Genomic DNA, 16,243 nt, shown 5'->3' with positions numbered 1-16,243 from the left:
CACAAAACCTCCTATTGGAGTCGTCCCATGCGTGAAGTACTGGCAAGCAGAAAAATGCTCTGTGAGGAGTGTCTGAGAGCACAAAGAATGCAAAGTAAAGGGCAATGATCAAATAAACACAAGAAAAAAATGATTATTCTTTCTGAGGCACAAAGGATGCGTGTTTTGAATGTCTGTGGTGAGAGATTAAATGAGGCGTCTTTGTTATGCGTGTATCTCTGTCCTTTTCTCTGGACTTTTGTGAATTGCTCTCATGATAAGCTTTTGTAAATTCTATCTTTTGCTTTTAATAGTCATTCCTTGAAAGTTTGTTTTTTTTTTAAGTGTACTGTAAATTTTGCATTTGCAGATGTACAAGATGGTATGTTGTCTTCCCTTTATTCACCCTCCCCACCAGATAAGATTACCTCTTACTTCCAAAAGTATAGCCATAACTGATGCCACAGCTTCTGAGCACACATGTAAGGAAGCCGGAATAGGTCATGTCTCAGTTGTAGTACAAACCTGTAAGATTACCTCTTACTTCCAAAAGTATAGCCATAACTGATGCCACAGCTTCTGAGCACACATGTAAGGAAGCCGGAATAGGTCATGTCTCAGTTGTAGTACAAACCTCAGCACCATTTTGTTAACAGGGCCTTTTTCACCCTTCACCCTTTCGTTACTCACTTCTTAATTGTTGAAAGTAAGAGGCAAGATTCTTGTTTAGTTCTTGTGATATTTGGCAGCATTATAAGGAAACTGAACTGATTTTGCTTCTAGATGAGCCTGCAGGTCATAGTTCACCTGAGATTTTTATTAGATTTATCAGCCTGTTTTCTGAGTCATAAAGGTGCGTGTCCCAACCTTGGCTAATCTCAATGTAAGGTGATAATGTCCTGTATGCACAGGGACAGGCAGGGCGTGCCGGTGAAAGGTATGAAGTCAATGCACGTTAGAGAAAACGTGATGAACTTTCTCCGCAGCCCTAAACCACCTGTTGAACAACCAACATGCAGTGATTGGAGCTGATGTTGAAAGATCAGCATTGTCAGGGGATTTTAACAATCTTCAGTACATGAACTTCGTGTACATTAACCTAATGGACATGCCTTTTCTGGTTTCCCATGTGTGAATGTGCCTACTCTATTAAACACAGCTGCCTTTTTATTTGTACTATTTATCGGTATTAATGTATATTGTACACTGTGGGGCAGATTTTAGCTGCAACTACCAATCTGTAAGTTGGGGAAATGAAAGGCAAAATTTGGTTTTTGTACAGTACATAAGAACATGTGTTTGTGTAGATGAGTGTGTATCTACATAGATCCTTAAAATCTGTCATCTGAGTCTTGATTGAGAACTTCATTTGTCTAGTAAAAATTTTAATCTCTACGCTTTCCTAATTTTACATTGAAACTGGATTAAGCTGTCTGTTAAATCTGTATGTACCTGTGTTAGATATGTATAAAAATTGCATGAAGGGTGTGTATACATTCTTGCTTTTGGTCCAGTGATTTGTATTGGGCATATATAGCTCATTTTTGCAGTTTGCCTGAGCGTAAGCATGTCTTAACCTTAATGTAAGCATGTCAGACAAAGAACTGCACATGCTCGTGTTGCCAATATTGTCTCCCGTTTACAGATAGAGAGGCCAGAGGATGATAGTAAAGAATGAGCAGGACCTATCAGTGTAGCTACTTCACTTTGCGTAGGCATTAGTGTAGCTATGCAGCTTTGCTTTCAGCCAGCCAACTATACAATCTAAGCTCATAAAAATGAAGGAAACAAAACTAGTCTTCAAAAAAGAGAGAAAGAGAGAAGGGGGGGGGCAGGCTTCGTGAACCACAGGGTTGTGTTTTTATGTAACTGCTTTTGTGGCTATCAAACTACCCGAAGTTCATGGTATGTTCATCTTGTCAGTATGCATTTAAGACCACCAGCTTTGTTTTATTTCAAGCCATCTTTTGGGTTGATGTAACACAATATGACTGAATGTGTTTTGGCAGGGAATAACTAATCTAATCCATATACCACCAGATGAAAGTAATTTACTATGGGTTTGTGGAAGAGCTCGAATTTTCAGTGCAGCCCACAAAGACATTTTTCCCCTTTTAATTGTCCCTTTTTGTATCTAAACAGATCCAGCAATGGGAACAGAATCTGGAAAAATTTAACATGGACCTTTTCCGAATGCGATGTTACCTAGCCAGTTTGCAAGGTGGGGAGCTCCCAAACCCGAAGAGCCTTTTGGCTGCTGCCAGTCGTCCTTCAAAATTGGCACTGGGGCGGCTCGGCATTTTCTCCGTCTCATCCTTCCATGCACTGGTAAGTCCGAATGCGCTTTTCATGGGTGCATTACACAAAACCATCATTAATATTGTACTTAGATGTGGAATTGTGCTGGGATAATACATGGCTGCACCCACATGCATTGGCTCAGACAGCCCTGTTCCCTTCTCACCCTTTCTGCCTGTTCCTTGACTGCAAAAAAAAATTTTCTTCCCTAGGCACAGACTTTGAAACCATGAGGATATGGCCATGACTTTTTTTTGGTCCCCGAGGACTCCAGAACTGGGTACTTCTGACCTATATCTAAAAAAGAAACAAACCAAAATATTCTTCAGGTGTAGATGAGTCATTGTATAGAAATTTTGCCACTATGATTTCACCTCCACTGAGTTCAGAGTTTAAAGTGTATAGGGGCTAAGTCACTTAGAGTGAAAAGAGCCTCACACCGAAATGCCCAGAAGTGATTCAGGTCCCCCTGGGCTGAGCTGATCTTTTTTGGAGGTCCCAGAGGGCTCTATTTTTCAGAAACAGTTTAATACCCTCCTGAAGAGGAAGTATTTTTAGAATAGGCTAAAACTAGAGAGAATCCAAAATTATAAGTAACTTTTTAAGAACTGGGGCCTGTGTTTGCAAAGAAGAATGAGGGAGATCCTCAGCTCCTGTAAGCTGTTGTCACCCTGTCAGCTTTAAGTGAAGTATGGCTGTAGCAGATTCGCCTCTGCTCTTTAACCTTGGCAGGTCCGTGAGGCTGGTCTTGGCAGAGAGGGACGGACCACATCTGCTGCGTGAGAAGTCAGTCTGAATAGTAGTCCTGAAAGTCCCATCAGGGAATGTGTTTCTCTCTGCCATTGTTTTTATCTGCGTGGTTTATGTCTTTGCTTGTTAATAACTCAATGCCATAGCACGTTTATCGCCTATGTTTGGCAATGTTGAGAGTCTTTCTCCCTCTAGCAATTTCATATCTGAATGATAGGTTATCATTCTTCTTTGGAGTCTTTTCATTGACTTCTTTTATTGTACAGAGCAATATTTTCTCAGTTCCTCCCTTCCTATGACCTTCTAATTTTGCCCCATGACAAAAAAATTACACTATCACACCACTGGAATCCCAAAACAAGCATCACTGCTGAGTTTAAAACACTGTCCTTGCACCTTGGCATATTACATTGAAGTGAACTGAAGTAACTCTCATTTGATGCCTCAAATTGAAATAACTGTCCATGTTTTGCTCTTACGAAAGTGATATAGGAAGGCCTGTCTCTGTGTTTAAATAGATCTGCTCCAGGGATGAAGCTGCTCTCAGGAAACGTACCCTATCTCTGTCACAAAGAGTCCGAAATAAGAAGGGTTTATTTTCTTCGCTAAAAGGACTGGACACATTGGCAAGAAAAGGAAAAGAAAAGCGACCTTCCATAACTCAGGTAGATCTTACTTGCTCAGGATAGCATAGAAGGGCTTGTTTCTGCTGGGGCTCATCCTGCGAGGTGCTGTTGGTGCACGGGGTAGGAGATGTCTGTCCATCAAATTTGCATTTGCAATTTCAGTAGATGTGGCAGACTTGCAATGGGAACATCACTTGTGAAGAATATGTATCTAATTTTGGGTTTCTTTGTGAAAAATAAGATCGGTGAATGAGAGGTTTTGACCCAGTAGTTTATTATCAGCAGCACGAGACCATCAGGTTTGAATTTGTAAGAAAACTTGCCTTCTGGCATATCGCAAACTGTTTGGAAGTAGGGTTTCTTTGGAGATAGCCTATATGCACAGTCCTTAACACGGTGTTGTATTGGCTTATGACTGGGACTCTGAAGCACTATTGCAATTTAATGTGGAGTAACACAGGTGAGTCTTCAAGGGAAAAAGAGGAGAAACTGCTGCAAAGACAGCCGTCTTTGGCATGGCCTCTCAAAGCAACATGCCCTGCTTGGAAGTACATTTTAGCCAGCAGGAGAAGACTGCTGTCACGCAGGAGGCCAGCTGCGGGTGCAGACAGCTGACTAATAAAGCCGTGCCAGTTTAGACCAGCTGAAGGCTTGGCGCAGGTGTGATGTGGTGGGGCGGGCTGGCCCGGGGAAGAGGGGCTGTGCTCGTGCGTGCCCCCGCTGAAGGGCGGCGTTAACTGCTAACGAAGCTACAGCATCTCACAGGGTCATTTTCTCTTTGTGAAACTAACGGCCCGTGCACGCATTTACTGTAAGCCCCACAATTCAGGAGTCTGTATTTTCTTAATAAAAACACGATGAAACGTGAAACAAAAGTTCGCTGTCTTCTCCTTGACAAAAAGGTAAGTAACAGCAGAGACACTTCCATGACGGTGAGGCAGAAGGCGTAGAGGTGCACCCACATGCGGAACATTACTATTTTCACTAGCCTTTGCCCTGTCTGCTGTTTCTTCTGCAAAGCAGTATTTTGTGCATTGTTCATTAGGTGACTTTGCTCCTGCTGTTCCCTGGCCCTTGTATTTTGATTTTATTAGTCAAAAATCTGTGATCGGCACTTGAAAATCGGCTGTTCTTACATGTCCGGTAATCTGCTTGTGGAATATTTAAACAAGCCTATCTGTACGCCTACTGCAATAGTCCCAGACCTGATGCAACAGATTTAATGCTGCAAAATAACATGTCATGATTTTCTGGTCTAGTGGTTTGTATTTTTAATAGGTAAATATCTATGTGTTACACTGGGATTAAGCTTCTTTGGGTGACTGTTACGCATTTTAGCATATCAATCGAGATGTGTTTACATGGTGAAATTGACTTAAGAATAAAACTCAAGTCTGTCTTATGAAAGAGGGAACTGAAGGAGAAATATTCTCCAGGTCATCCTTTTTACATCATTTCCTTGTGTTCCCCAGCAGGTGAGGCCGGTCTGTGAGTCTTGCACCTCTATTTCTTTATTAATAAGAGTCCTGAGGGAAGGGATGTTATGCCCCTTAGCTCCGTTCCCAGCGGAGCTGATAGCTCGCACTGTCTTAACTGGGTAGTACGTCCTCCCGTATGCTTTATAGCCTGTGAAGGGGATTCTGTGGAGCTCGGGGACGGAGAATCTTGCTTCCATGGCAAGGAGAGGAGGCTCCTGCTGCCCTCCCCGTGCTTTTCCGAGTGCGGAGGAGGGAGCCCTGGTGCAGGTGGCGGTGCCCCCGGCACGTCCTCACGCTCCTTATTCCAAACCTTGCAACCAGCTGGCCCAAAAAAGTGTTCATTTTCATCCACGACCTAAGGTTCTTGATTTTTTTTTTTTTTTAATTAAACATCCTACAATAAAATTAAGGAAATGTAAATGCTGAGCGTTGCATATGAATAACACTGGCCTATGAGTCATACCCATAAATGTGGGGAATTTTTAAGGGCATGGCTTGCAAACTGACCCATGAACCTAGAAGGTGGCTGAAAAGGGAGCCACGTCCTTGCTCAGACTTGTGTGTATGCACATAATTGTACATCAAAATCAGAATAGGCCTGAGGCTGCCTTTCTTGTCATCTCTTTCAGCCCACTGGGGAATTGGGTTAAGCAGAGAAGTGGAGCTTGCTTCTCTGCTCATTGTGCTGCTATGTCTGTGTCAAACAATAGGTTAAAAATGTCCTGCTTTCTTGGATTTAATTAAAGTTCATTTGACTGGAGCTGGTATGTTTTAATCTGCGTACCCTAGCTTCAAAATCAGATGGTATATTCTTGAACGTCGTTGTGTCAGAGAAGTTTTTAATTTTATCTTAAGTTTAATTTTATGGTATTAATAAAAAAAAGGTTCAGCATTTCTATGCTGGGAGGCTTTCGTAAACGTTAATGAAGTGGCTCAGTCTTTTACAAATCAGTTAATAAAACTGCACTGTAGCAGATGGAGGATGTCTAGGCTCACATTATCCTCAGTTTCTTAAATGCTTATCTGCTTTCTTGTGTCTAAATGATAAACTGTTTTGAGAAATCATAAACAATAAAATACTTTGATTACATCTGTGGGTGAGACAAGGAAGAGGAAGTTCAGAAGTGGTGACCTTTATTTGCATTGGCAGAAATTGGATTTCGTATGAAATTTTAAGAGAGAGTTTATTGTTGTCTTGGATTACCCCAAAAGCTTTTGCTAGCACAAAAAAGAAAAGAAAAGAAAAACTTAAACAAAAAAAGCTCAGGTGTAAGTTTGATATTGTCCTGATTTGCTGACTGCAGAAGGAGGTAAAAAAACACTATTTATATTTGCACTTTGGGAGGGTAATGTTATTAGCTGCAAATCTCAATGTCGTGTATAAACTGTATAGATCTACCCGTGTGTTTATACAACCCTTATCACCAAAATATCTGATTGTATCCATAGCCATTTATTGGATTTTTAAAGATTTCATTAATAAGCCTAGCGCCTTTGTGAGATACTAGTAGTTAAGCTTTCAAAACAGATGGGGAATGTAAGTCTCAGTTTCTGCTTTCATCACTTCCAAAGCAGACACAGTAGTCAGCTATTTTCATTACTTAATAGTGCAGGTTTTGGGTCAAGTATGTCTTTAAAGCTAAGCTAAAAGTTCCCATCGATAGTGTCAAACCAACTGCTCGGTTAGAAGAGATGAAAAACTATAGGGTAAGAAGGTTTAGAAAACAGCAACAATGATTTGAAATAGTACCTTTAAATCCTTATGAGATTTGTAGCTGTACCTAACAGTACCGCGAAGAGTGAAACTGTAACTTTGAGCGTAGTGCATGATTTGAAGGTAAATGACCTTAATGTTATTGCTAAACAGTAGATAGGAAAAAACAAGGACATGAATGCTTTTATACATATTTGAATATGAGTGTGCATGTAGCCTGAAGGAGAAAACTTGCTTAAGTTTTCTTTATAGAGGGAGATTTGTATTTCTTTAATACTTCTTCTAGTCAGAATAAAGTGATAAAAAGTTTAGCAGGTTGATACATATTTATTCATTTAGTTTTCATTTTTATTTTTTGAAGAATTTACCTAACACAGGTAAGAAATAAAGGGTTTTATTTGTTTAACCTATTTATTTATCTGTAATATTTTTAATAGATTTTTGATTCAGCTGGAGGACATGGATTTGCTAGTGTCCAAAATTCAGCCAACTCTGCTGAGGTAAGATATGCCTGTCCTCGTTTGTTTTCTAATTCCTGAATATATTTCACTAAGTGTATGATGAGGCTGGTTCAGAAACCCCACAGAGCTTCATAAAATGCAGTTAGCGTTAGATGGCAGGATTGTAATTCTGCTAATGAAACCACTTTAAACTAAGTTTCTGAACATGCATGGTAGCCTTTTTTAAAAAAACTAATAATAATTTTAAAAAAAATCCCTAGAAGCTTCTTCACCACACTAATCCTTCCAGCGTATACGCTGTCTGAGAGAGATTTGGAACTGAGCTTGTTTGAAAGCATCCTTCACAGTATGGCAAAACCCAAGGTGTATTTTTTCCCCTTTGCCTACTTCAACAGAACCTGTATATTTTGAGTATAAAGGCAAATAAAGTCTAATTAAAGTCTGTGGAGCATACCAGCAGGGAAGTGTGAGTTAATATATAGCTGGAGGTTGCCCAAGTAAAGGAAGAGGAAGTGGCATCCCCTCAACTGCATTACTCAGTAAATAGCTGCGGCTGATTTTTTCCTGTGCCCAGGAGGAGGAGAGCTGCTGCTCACCCCTGCCTGGCATGAGTCGTGGTCCCTCTCAGCTCCCGCATCCTCGCTGGGGATAATGTTGCCATCCCCTGGTCTGGAAGCAAAGCAGGACGCTCCAAAATCCATGATCACATGAAGGACCACTGAGTGTTGTCTATGTACTGCGGGGCTTACAGACAGAATCCTTCTCCCTCGGTAGGCTCGTGCCGGCTCCAAATAAAAAATTCAAATTAAGTCTTAGGCACAGGGTTTCTGGACTTTGTTTTCTGTATGGTATAGCTGAATTTCTTTAACAGCAACATGTGCCAGACTCAAAGGGATATTTGTCTTCCCATCTACCCCCTGTCCCTTTTCCTCCTTTGTTCCCTGAACTAGATATTCCCCCAATGCAGTTTAAAACTTGAAAGAAGACTTTAAAAAAGCATACTACAGTACTGTTCCCTTTCAGCTGAGTTTGTGTACCAGGTATTAGACAAAAGTAAAAATCTGCATTTAAAATGAAATATTGCTCTTGAAAATGATTAACTATAATGAAGAGCTGTAATGAATCCCGTGAGGAAGGTTTGGACAAAGTTCGTCATTTCTCATAGGTTTCTGTGTTCGATTTTTGTATCATTATGTGCCACTTGGTTCATTTTCTCATCACGTGCATTCATTTAATGGCTGGGTAGGAAAGAAATATATAATTATGCAGAAGTTATACCACTGGGAGAGGCATCTCCCACTGACAGCAGCTAATCCTATAATGCTGTTTTGCCTCCTGAAAGTATCTTAGTTACTTGACCACTTGCTTGTTATGTCCTGGGGTGGGAAGGTATTGAAACCAAATCACTCCTCTCTTTTCAAAATAAATTATAATTATGAGGGATTTCTGGGTGAAATTATCTCCTGTAGAGAACACTTACAATTTCCTCCAGAATGTGCCATTGGGTTTGGTGTGGGATGGCATCCGTTTCCCACCTCAGAGACAGCAAACACAATTCATTCCTGTCCGGTCCTGTTAAAACATGGAAAGGTTTGGTCCCTCCTAAACCTGAGGAGAGGCAGAATCTCTTGGGTGCACCCCTGAAGGTTTCTCCCGAAGGGTTGTGACACCAGTCCCTCAGTTTAGCACTGATCCCCTCGGGGTTGGGAGGTCGACGGTGCTGCCTTGTGCAATGGGGTCTGCAGTGGGTCTCCTGTACTCTGGTGTAATAAGTGCATTTGCTCTTCCTGAACCCTTTTGAGGAGACAGAGAAGGGTTTTGAAGGTGCCAGGGAGCAGGCAGAATGAAGTCTTCTCCCTTTGGTACCGTGTTGGGGAAGGGACAAGGTCTGGCTTCTTGACCCAGCTCTCGCAACAGGGTTTATGTGTTCTCTGTAGCTGTTGGATAAAAGCAGCCTGCTCCGAATTCGGGCAGGGGCTTGCAGACCCACTCCCTGGGTAGAGGGGACCAGCGTGGGGGCAGTGTCGCTGCAGCTTTTACAAAGCTTAGCAGGATTGTGTTTCAAGGCTGAAAAAACCCACACTAATTTCGATGCTGAAGCAAAGCTTTGGAGCTAAACCTTATTTCTAGAAAAACATTATTATTATTATTATTATTATTATTATTATTATTATTATTATTATCATCATCTCAACCTCATTTCTAAAACCTTTTTTTTAATGGGGATTAAATATAGCGTGGGCATTTTTAAGATCCTGACATTTAGATGAATCATACGACAACTCAGAAATGATTCATCGTAACTCTGAAAACCGTTACTTTGGCATCAGCCCAGTTTCATTGGCTGATTTCAAATGAAAAACAAAAACAGCATCAAAACTTTTATAAAATGCTACCTGAGGAGTGCAGTGAATGACGAATAGTGAAGTCTGCCAGAGAGGCTGTATTTTCCCTGAAAAGGATGATAAAAACAGAGGCAAATAGTGGGGGGAAATTATGAAGTAACCTATTGGTCCTGCAGCAGCCCTGTGGCACAACGTGTGACAGTCTGCAAATCCTGGCACCTATTTCTGGAAAATTGGATGGGTTGTTATAACTTTATGTGGCAATGAATGAATGAGCTATTGTAGAATTAGTCACTGCAGGCATAACAGGAAAAAAAAAATAGTCCCTTTTCATGTCAGATTTTCTAAGATGGAAAATGTGGATGGAGCAGCACTGCCTTGACTGCAGTTAAGGAACGTAGTAATGTTTAATAGAAGAGGCAAGTTTATCTCAAGGCGTATGCTTGAGCACCAGTGTATGTGGCAAGGAAAGGAAAGCATCTTACACTGGCTGCAGAACTTTCTGTCCTGTCTTAAAAGCTTCTGGAAGAAGGTGGCCTTAAACCTGTTTCTTACCACCATCATCCTCTGTTTTGGGTTGGTTTTGTTTTTATCTCTGGCAATAGTGAGATTTATTTCTGTTGGACAGATTTGAAGAACTACTGTTGCAGTGCAAAAAACCATTGTGGTAGTTACAAACCTCTGAGCTGCTGGGAGGCAGCAGCCTCAGCACCCTAAGCTGAGGCAACGTAGCTTTGGTTTTCCCTGGAGGAAGCCGCTGGAGAATTCAGTCTGACTCATTGCTCTCGCAGCCTGCTTGCCTTGCCCTTTCTCCTTTTTGTTATTTACACCGTGGAAGGAGGGCAGCGTTCATTCCCAGGCACTTGATTTAGTGCTTTCTGAGAGGACCATGCTTCTATGGGAATTATCTTCTTCAGCGACACCAGTGTTATGAGCAGTCTGGAACCACAGCCACCGAGGTGAAACTTCACCTGGTGTAGATTTCATCGCTCCGTTAATTGCAGTAGCATAACAGCATTCCTGTTATGTATAGTAGTTGCTGGATTTTAGTAGGATTTCCATGGACCTGTGTTAATTGAAATTTCATTTTCAACTAGTTAAAAGGGACAGTTGAGCAAGAGGTATAAGATTCGTGAATGCCATTAGTTCATTAATATTATTCTGCCAAAAGCAGTGTTACACTGACATCAAATTATTACTGTGCCATACTCCAGGTTGGCTGCAACCTGAATTTCTGCATTGTTTCGTAATTACCCGAGTAAGATTGCTTACTACATCATTTTCACAGCCATGGTTGTTATTTGGAAAAACAAAATAATATTGGTGTCTGTGTTGCTACTGGTAGATTGTTGTCAATAACTTTGCTGCCTGCAGCAGGGGAAGCAGTCCCTGTGCGGTGACTTTACTGCAGCTTTTAATTGCAATGCACCCCTGGGCTTGTGCCCTGCAGAGCCAGGAGTAAGAATTGCATAATCAAGGGCCTTTATGTAGGCAACACCCCCCCCTCCCCAACCCAAACAAACAAACAAAAATACAAAGAAAAAGCATTAGGGAGGTAGGTGCTCCTGAGAACAGCTCGGAATATCTTAAGACATGTCTTGGGTATCTTAAATAACACTTTACAGGGTTATTGTCCCTTTCCATTGACTGTGAGGGGAATTGAGGGACCCTATCTGCATAAACTTAAATGCCTTGATGTGGGTATTTGAGTGACGTGCTGAATAGGCAGACCCAAATATATAGGTGACACTCGAAATTCTGAACAGCTCTCAGTGTTTTTCTTCTTGTGTGGCTTCCTTTGAAATGTGTAGCCTGAAGTGCAGTACAAGAGAAAGTGTGAAAATGAAGGGTGAGAAAATGACAGGGAATTTATTCAGGGTGGATGTTGTTATTTCATCAAGCGGAGTGGCTTTGGGACGAGGGTGAATGTGAAGCAAAATGGTAAACAGGCAAATACCCTGTGCTACCTATGAAACAATATGTTCTTAAACTGTAAATAGAACAGGAACACTTTATTCCTGCTTTAGTCCTTTATTATGTTATGCCAAGCCTTGCTCCACAGTGCTCTCTGCTGGAAGTTTACTATATTATCATTTTCTGTCAAAATTACAATAATTCCGTTTTTTTTGCATTTGTTAATTAGGTAAAATTGTAGTAGTCAGTTCTTCTTAAGAATTCATTCACACTGTGATATAATATCAGGTAGCTACAAATTAAATCAACAGTTAATATCAGATAAAGGCATAAAAGGCCGTAATGGGAATGCAGAGGAAGTGCAGCCTGTTCTCAAGAAAATCAAGTCTTTGATAGTGAACGAGAGCAGGTAACAGTACTTTGTCCCTGTCTTGCCATGGGGAAATATACAGTACCATGTCTAAGTACATATCCACTGCAAACTGCCAATGTAATTGTACTTTTGGGGTTTTTTGCAACATCCACATATGTTGTACGTTTCTCCCTTGTTTCCAGCAGCAAGTCGATGACTTTTTGAATGTCTACTGCTCAGTGCCAGAGAGCATCCAGAAGGAGAGTGCTTGGGAAACACAAACATATGTTCACTTTTGTGACGGCCAAGGAGTGGCACTGACCCTCAAGCCAGAGCACAGGGTGGAAGATGTTTTGTCTTTGGCATGCAAGGTACTCAGTTTTCATGTACAGTTGCACCTCGTTAATAGCTGTGGACTTGAGAAGGAATGTAATATATCAGAGGATGTCTAAATAGTGAGAGCATGATACCAGCATCTCCCTGTCACTGTGTTAAGGCACACTGCTCTGTTTCCTTTAGTTGTGTTATTTGTGTATTATAGCCGAGGTAGCAGGGTTGTGGAAAGGTTTTCAAGAAGCGTTGCTCCAGTCAGCGCACAGTGAATACTTAAAGAGCGGTGACGGCTTGCCAGGTAGTCAGCCCCTGAGAAATCTCAGCACGTGTCCACTCTATGTTGTCATTGCTGCGAACCCAGTTGTTCTGTGCAGATCAATCACAGAGGAGTAATGGGGACTGGTTGAGTTAATGCCAGGAGATTAAGACATTTAAGACTGCTGTGACAAAGGCTATGATATATATTTGCTTTTTAAAGGACCCTTTTAAGCTTTTAATTAAATACCAGCTCTACTTGTGAATTTCGAAGAGTGCATTCCCTTCTGAAAGTCAGTGCCAGCAATTTGAGAGGGTTTGCTATAGATCTTGGGACAGAAAACTGAGTCACAGGTTGAAGGTAAAGTAGAAATACCAATTTTAACTACAGACAAAAGACCAGCACCTCTAGAACATCGCAATGTACCTAGCAGCTTTGTCTCCGTATGTGTCAGTGCTTGAATTTAGCTCTAACTTCATGAATCAAGTCACTTAAATTATGCAAACAGGCTTTTTGGAAAAACTAACTTTACTCCCAAGTTCTGTTTTCTGACAACTGGTAAATACAGTTATTTACTTCACAAATAAAGGGGGAAAACAGGAAAAAAAGGAGTCCTGCTCTGTGCAAAATCCAGCTGTAGCTTTTGGCATAGGTTAGTGTGAACTTTCAGGTGAGCTCATTCAACTGGCTTGAAGTTAATGAATTTTGAGGCTTCTAATGGAGGAAAGGACCCAATTTAATGGCTCTTTGCACCTGATAACGTTGTAAACAACAAAAAAAATTATTACATTATACAAGTTTCTAAAAATCCAGGGCGAACTATAGTTTTTAAATGAAAATAAGCACAAGATTTAGCCAAGTCACAATGCGCCTCTATGGCATCACTGAGAATAAATTATCTTCTCGTTGCTTTTGCTGGTGGAGACTGAATCCTGAAGAAACAGTTTAATGCCTGGCTTTACTTTTTAAAAAGTCACTGTACCTAGTCAGGCTAAAGGGATTGTCTGAGACATTATTTGACCACCAGATGGCACGGTAGAGCTGAAACATTTGGAAGTAGTTATGGTGACATGCACGACCCCTGAAAGGGGAAATAAAATTTATAAACGTAAAATTAAGTTCAAAAGGAAATTCCTTACCTCTCTTACTCCATCATTTCAAAGTATGTGTAATTGTAAAGCTGACTTTTAATTTTTGTTGTCTGTATCACATGAAAATTTAGTTTTAAATTATTTTTTTCTTAAATGTTTTTCTGTTTTATTTTTTCTTTCTACTCTGTGTGTAAAGATTTTCATAAGCATTCTCTAATGCTGAATACTTTCTGCTCATCTGTCCTGGTTCTTTTCCTTCTTACATTTTCATTCTGCTCTGGTGAGTGTAAGGAATCTTTCTTCTTAACAGAACATGTTTGAATGTTATGTGTATAAGGATAAAGTTCAAAGGGGTTGTTTTTTTTCCCTTCATTCATGCTTTATGGGGTTTATACTTTTCTCATTTCTGTTTTCTATCTGAGGCTTTTGGATAGCACATATAGAAAAAAATGTGCATTTGAATACAATTGTTCAGGATACAGAACACATGCAACTCGTAAACTGTTACACATAATAAAATGTTAAGGTAATTACTAGTTACTCAGTAGATTTATATTTTGTAAGCTGCAGAGATGCATTAAAGACGTTAAATAGCTGTCAGGGATGCAGTCATTCCTCCTCTTTTAGAAATGTTTCTTCCTCCTGTTTTAGAAATGTTGCTCTATTAATATGCTAAAATGAAATGTTTTGTGCAGTGGTCTCACCAGCATCCTGATTTTCAGAGAGACTCCCATCAGGGGCTCGACACTTTCAGGCTAATACCCTTTGGGAATATTCCTATTTCCCTTTGACTTCCTGTTGAGACAGGATTTTTGCTTTGACCTCATGTGGTGAAAAAAAATAGGTGAAACTCTCTGATCGTAGATGAAACCCAGCAATAAAAATAAAATCCAATAAAGGCAAACCCTTAGGGAACCTGCTTCCCATCCCATCCCCTCTCCTAACAGCCCATACATGCATAAGACATTTTCTACATCAGAAGAAAAAGTTGCTCAGCAGAACTGAGTCATTAAAAGTAGTCACAGAAAAAGATGGTTGTGAGTGTAAGTTCAAAAGGACAGAAAACAGTTGTGATATCTTTGGAAATATATAGCAGTGCTCAGTTAATCTAATAGCCAAGACACAGTGTTTATGAAAGGATTTGGGAGGATCGTAAGGGAAAATGGAAATTGCACTTGAACCTTATCTTCTAAGCAATGCAGCTAGTTTTGTTTATACCACAAAAATAGTTAGAAAATGACTTGTTGAGGATTGCTTTTGCATGATTTCTAACGACTTTTTTGTATGTGTGTGTCAATTCTTTGTCTTCTGGGATTCTAGAAATAAATAACAAATTCCAAACACCATTCTCTTTATTCCTTAGATGAAACAGCTGGAGCCAAGACACTATGGCCTACAACTCAGAAGACTGGTTGATGAAAATACTGAGTATTGTGCTCCTGAACCATACGAATACATAGTAGACCAGGAAAGTGTGACTCGTTTTAGATAAAGCTCTGTGATGTCTGTAGCTACATTTGGATTATCACCTATAAATATGTGTGATTTAGATCTAAAAGAAGGTTTTAAAGCTGTTCCTGGATTGCATTCTGCCATCCTTATTCACACAGTCCATGCCTATGCAGACATTTGGGTGGCTAGGCACTGCAAACACTCTCTTCAAGAACCGTTTGAAGATTTAAGTGGGGCTTCTGGTACAAAAGCAAAGTGTCAGTCTCTACTCCAGGCTGGGTTTTCTATCTTTAGCTTTACTTTCTATCTTTAGCATTTGTCCCACTGATACCGGTGATGCTTGCACAGTAACACAGTTCTCTGTGTAAAGACAGCAAGTTTCGTCTCTTTATTGATGCAAAGAGTATTGTGCTTATTTCTCATGCAGTACCTTTGGGTTTTGATGCTTGCAATTTGATGACTTCTGTTATTTTTTTTTTCCAACAGGTGTATGATGAAATAGAAATTTGTCCATTAAATGTTTATCACATTCATCTTACGAAGACTGAAAACATAAGTGATTTTGGTAAGCTCTCAGGAATTCTTCTTTTTATTCTTATCATTGCTTACTTTCTCTCTTCAGGACTTTTCTGTCTCAGAGCAGGTAGAGCCATCCTTGATAGCTCGGAGTCTGAGTCTGCAAAGAACTCGAGGCATTATAACAAAGACCCAAACTGGTTGTTTTACACTGGGAAGCACACTTCTTACGTTTGGGAAGGGTCTACTTTCTAATTCTGCTGCGCTGGCCAAATAATTCAAGTGTGGAATCATCAGAAGACAAATGTCGTTTGCCAGGTTTAATACAATCAGTCTCAGTCAGGCCATGGTCAAGGTTTGCCCTTTTCTTTTTTGGTAGTGGGATCCTCTGTTGGCACAGTATCAACAGTGTCCTTTGGTACAAATTCTGACAGGCTTTTTATCCGTGGGAGGTGGTTGTGCCTAGGAATAATTATATACCTTGCAAAGATATGGTGGCGTGGTCAACAGGCCAGAGGGATGGGATGCCATCCAGAGGGACCTGGACAAGCTCAAGAAGTGGGCCCGTGTGAACCTCATGAGGTTTAACAAGGCCAAGTGCAAGGTCCTGCACCTGGGTCGGGGCAACCCCCGGTGTCAATACAGGCTGGGGGATGAAGGGATTGAGAGCAGCCCTGC

At 40.6% G+C, this 16,243-nt stretch overlaps 1 protein-coding gene across 1 annotated transcript in view; it reads left to right on the top strand.

The window, feature by feature from the left end:
- TIAM2 (T-cell lymphoma invasion and metastasis 2) overlaps positions 1–16,243 on the top strand; it is a 96,725-nt gene that overhangs the window by 23,354 nt on the left and 57,128 nt on the right. The window contains exons 5-9 of the mRNA XM_009334292.1: positions 2,122–2,307; positions 3,546–3,692; positions 12,124–12,288; positions 14,961–15,071; positions 15,536–15,614. Coding sequence (XP_009332567.1) covers positions 2,122–2,307; positions 3,546–3,692; positions 12,124–12,288; positions 14,961–15,071; positions 15,536–15,614 — 688 coding nt within the window. The remainder of the gene's footprint in view (positions 1–2,121; positions 2,308–3,545; positions 3,693–12,123; positions 12,289–14,960; positions 15,072–15,535; positions 15,615–16,243) is intronic.

The sequence above is a fragment of the Pygoscelis adeliae genome, unplaced genomic scaffold (genome assembly GCF_000699105.1).
Source record: "Pygoscelis adeliae isolate BGI_AS28 unplaced genomic scaffold, ASM69910v1 Scaffold261, whole genome shotgun sequence".
NCBI classification, from domain to species: Eukaryota; Metazoa; Chordata; class Aves; order Sphenisciformes; family Spheniscidae; genus Pygoscelis; species Pygoscelis adeliae.
This window is presented reverse-complemented; position numbering and strand designations above follow the sequence as displayed.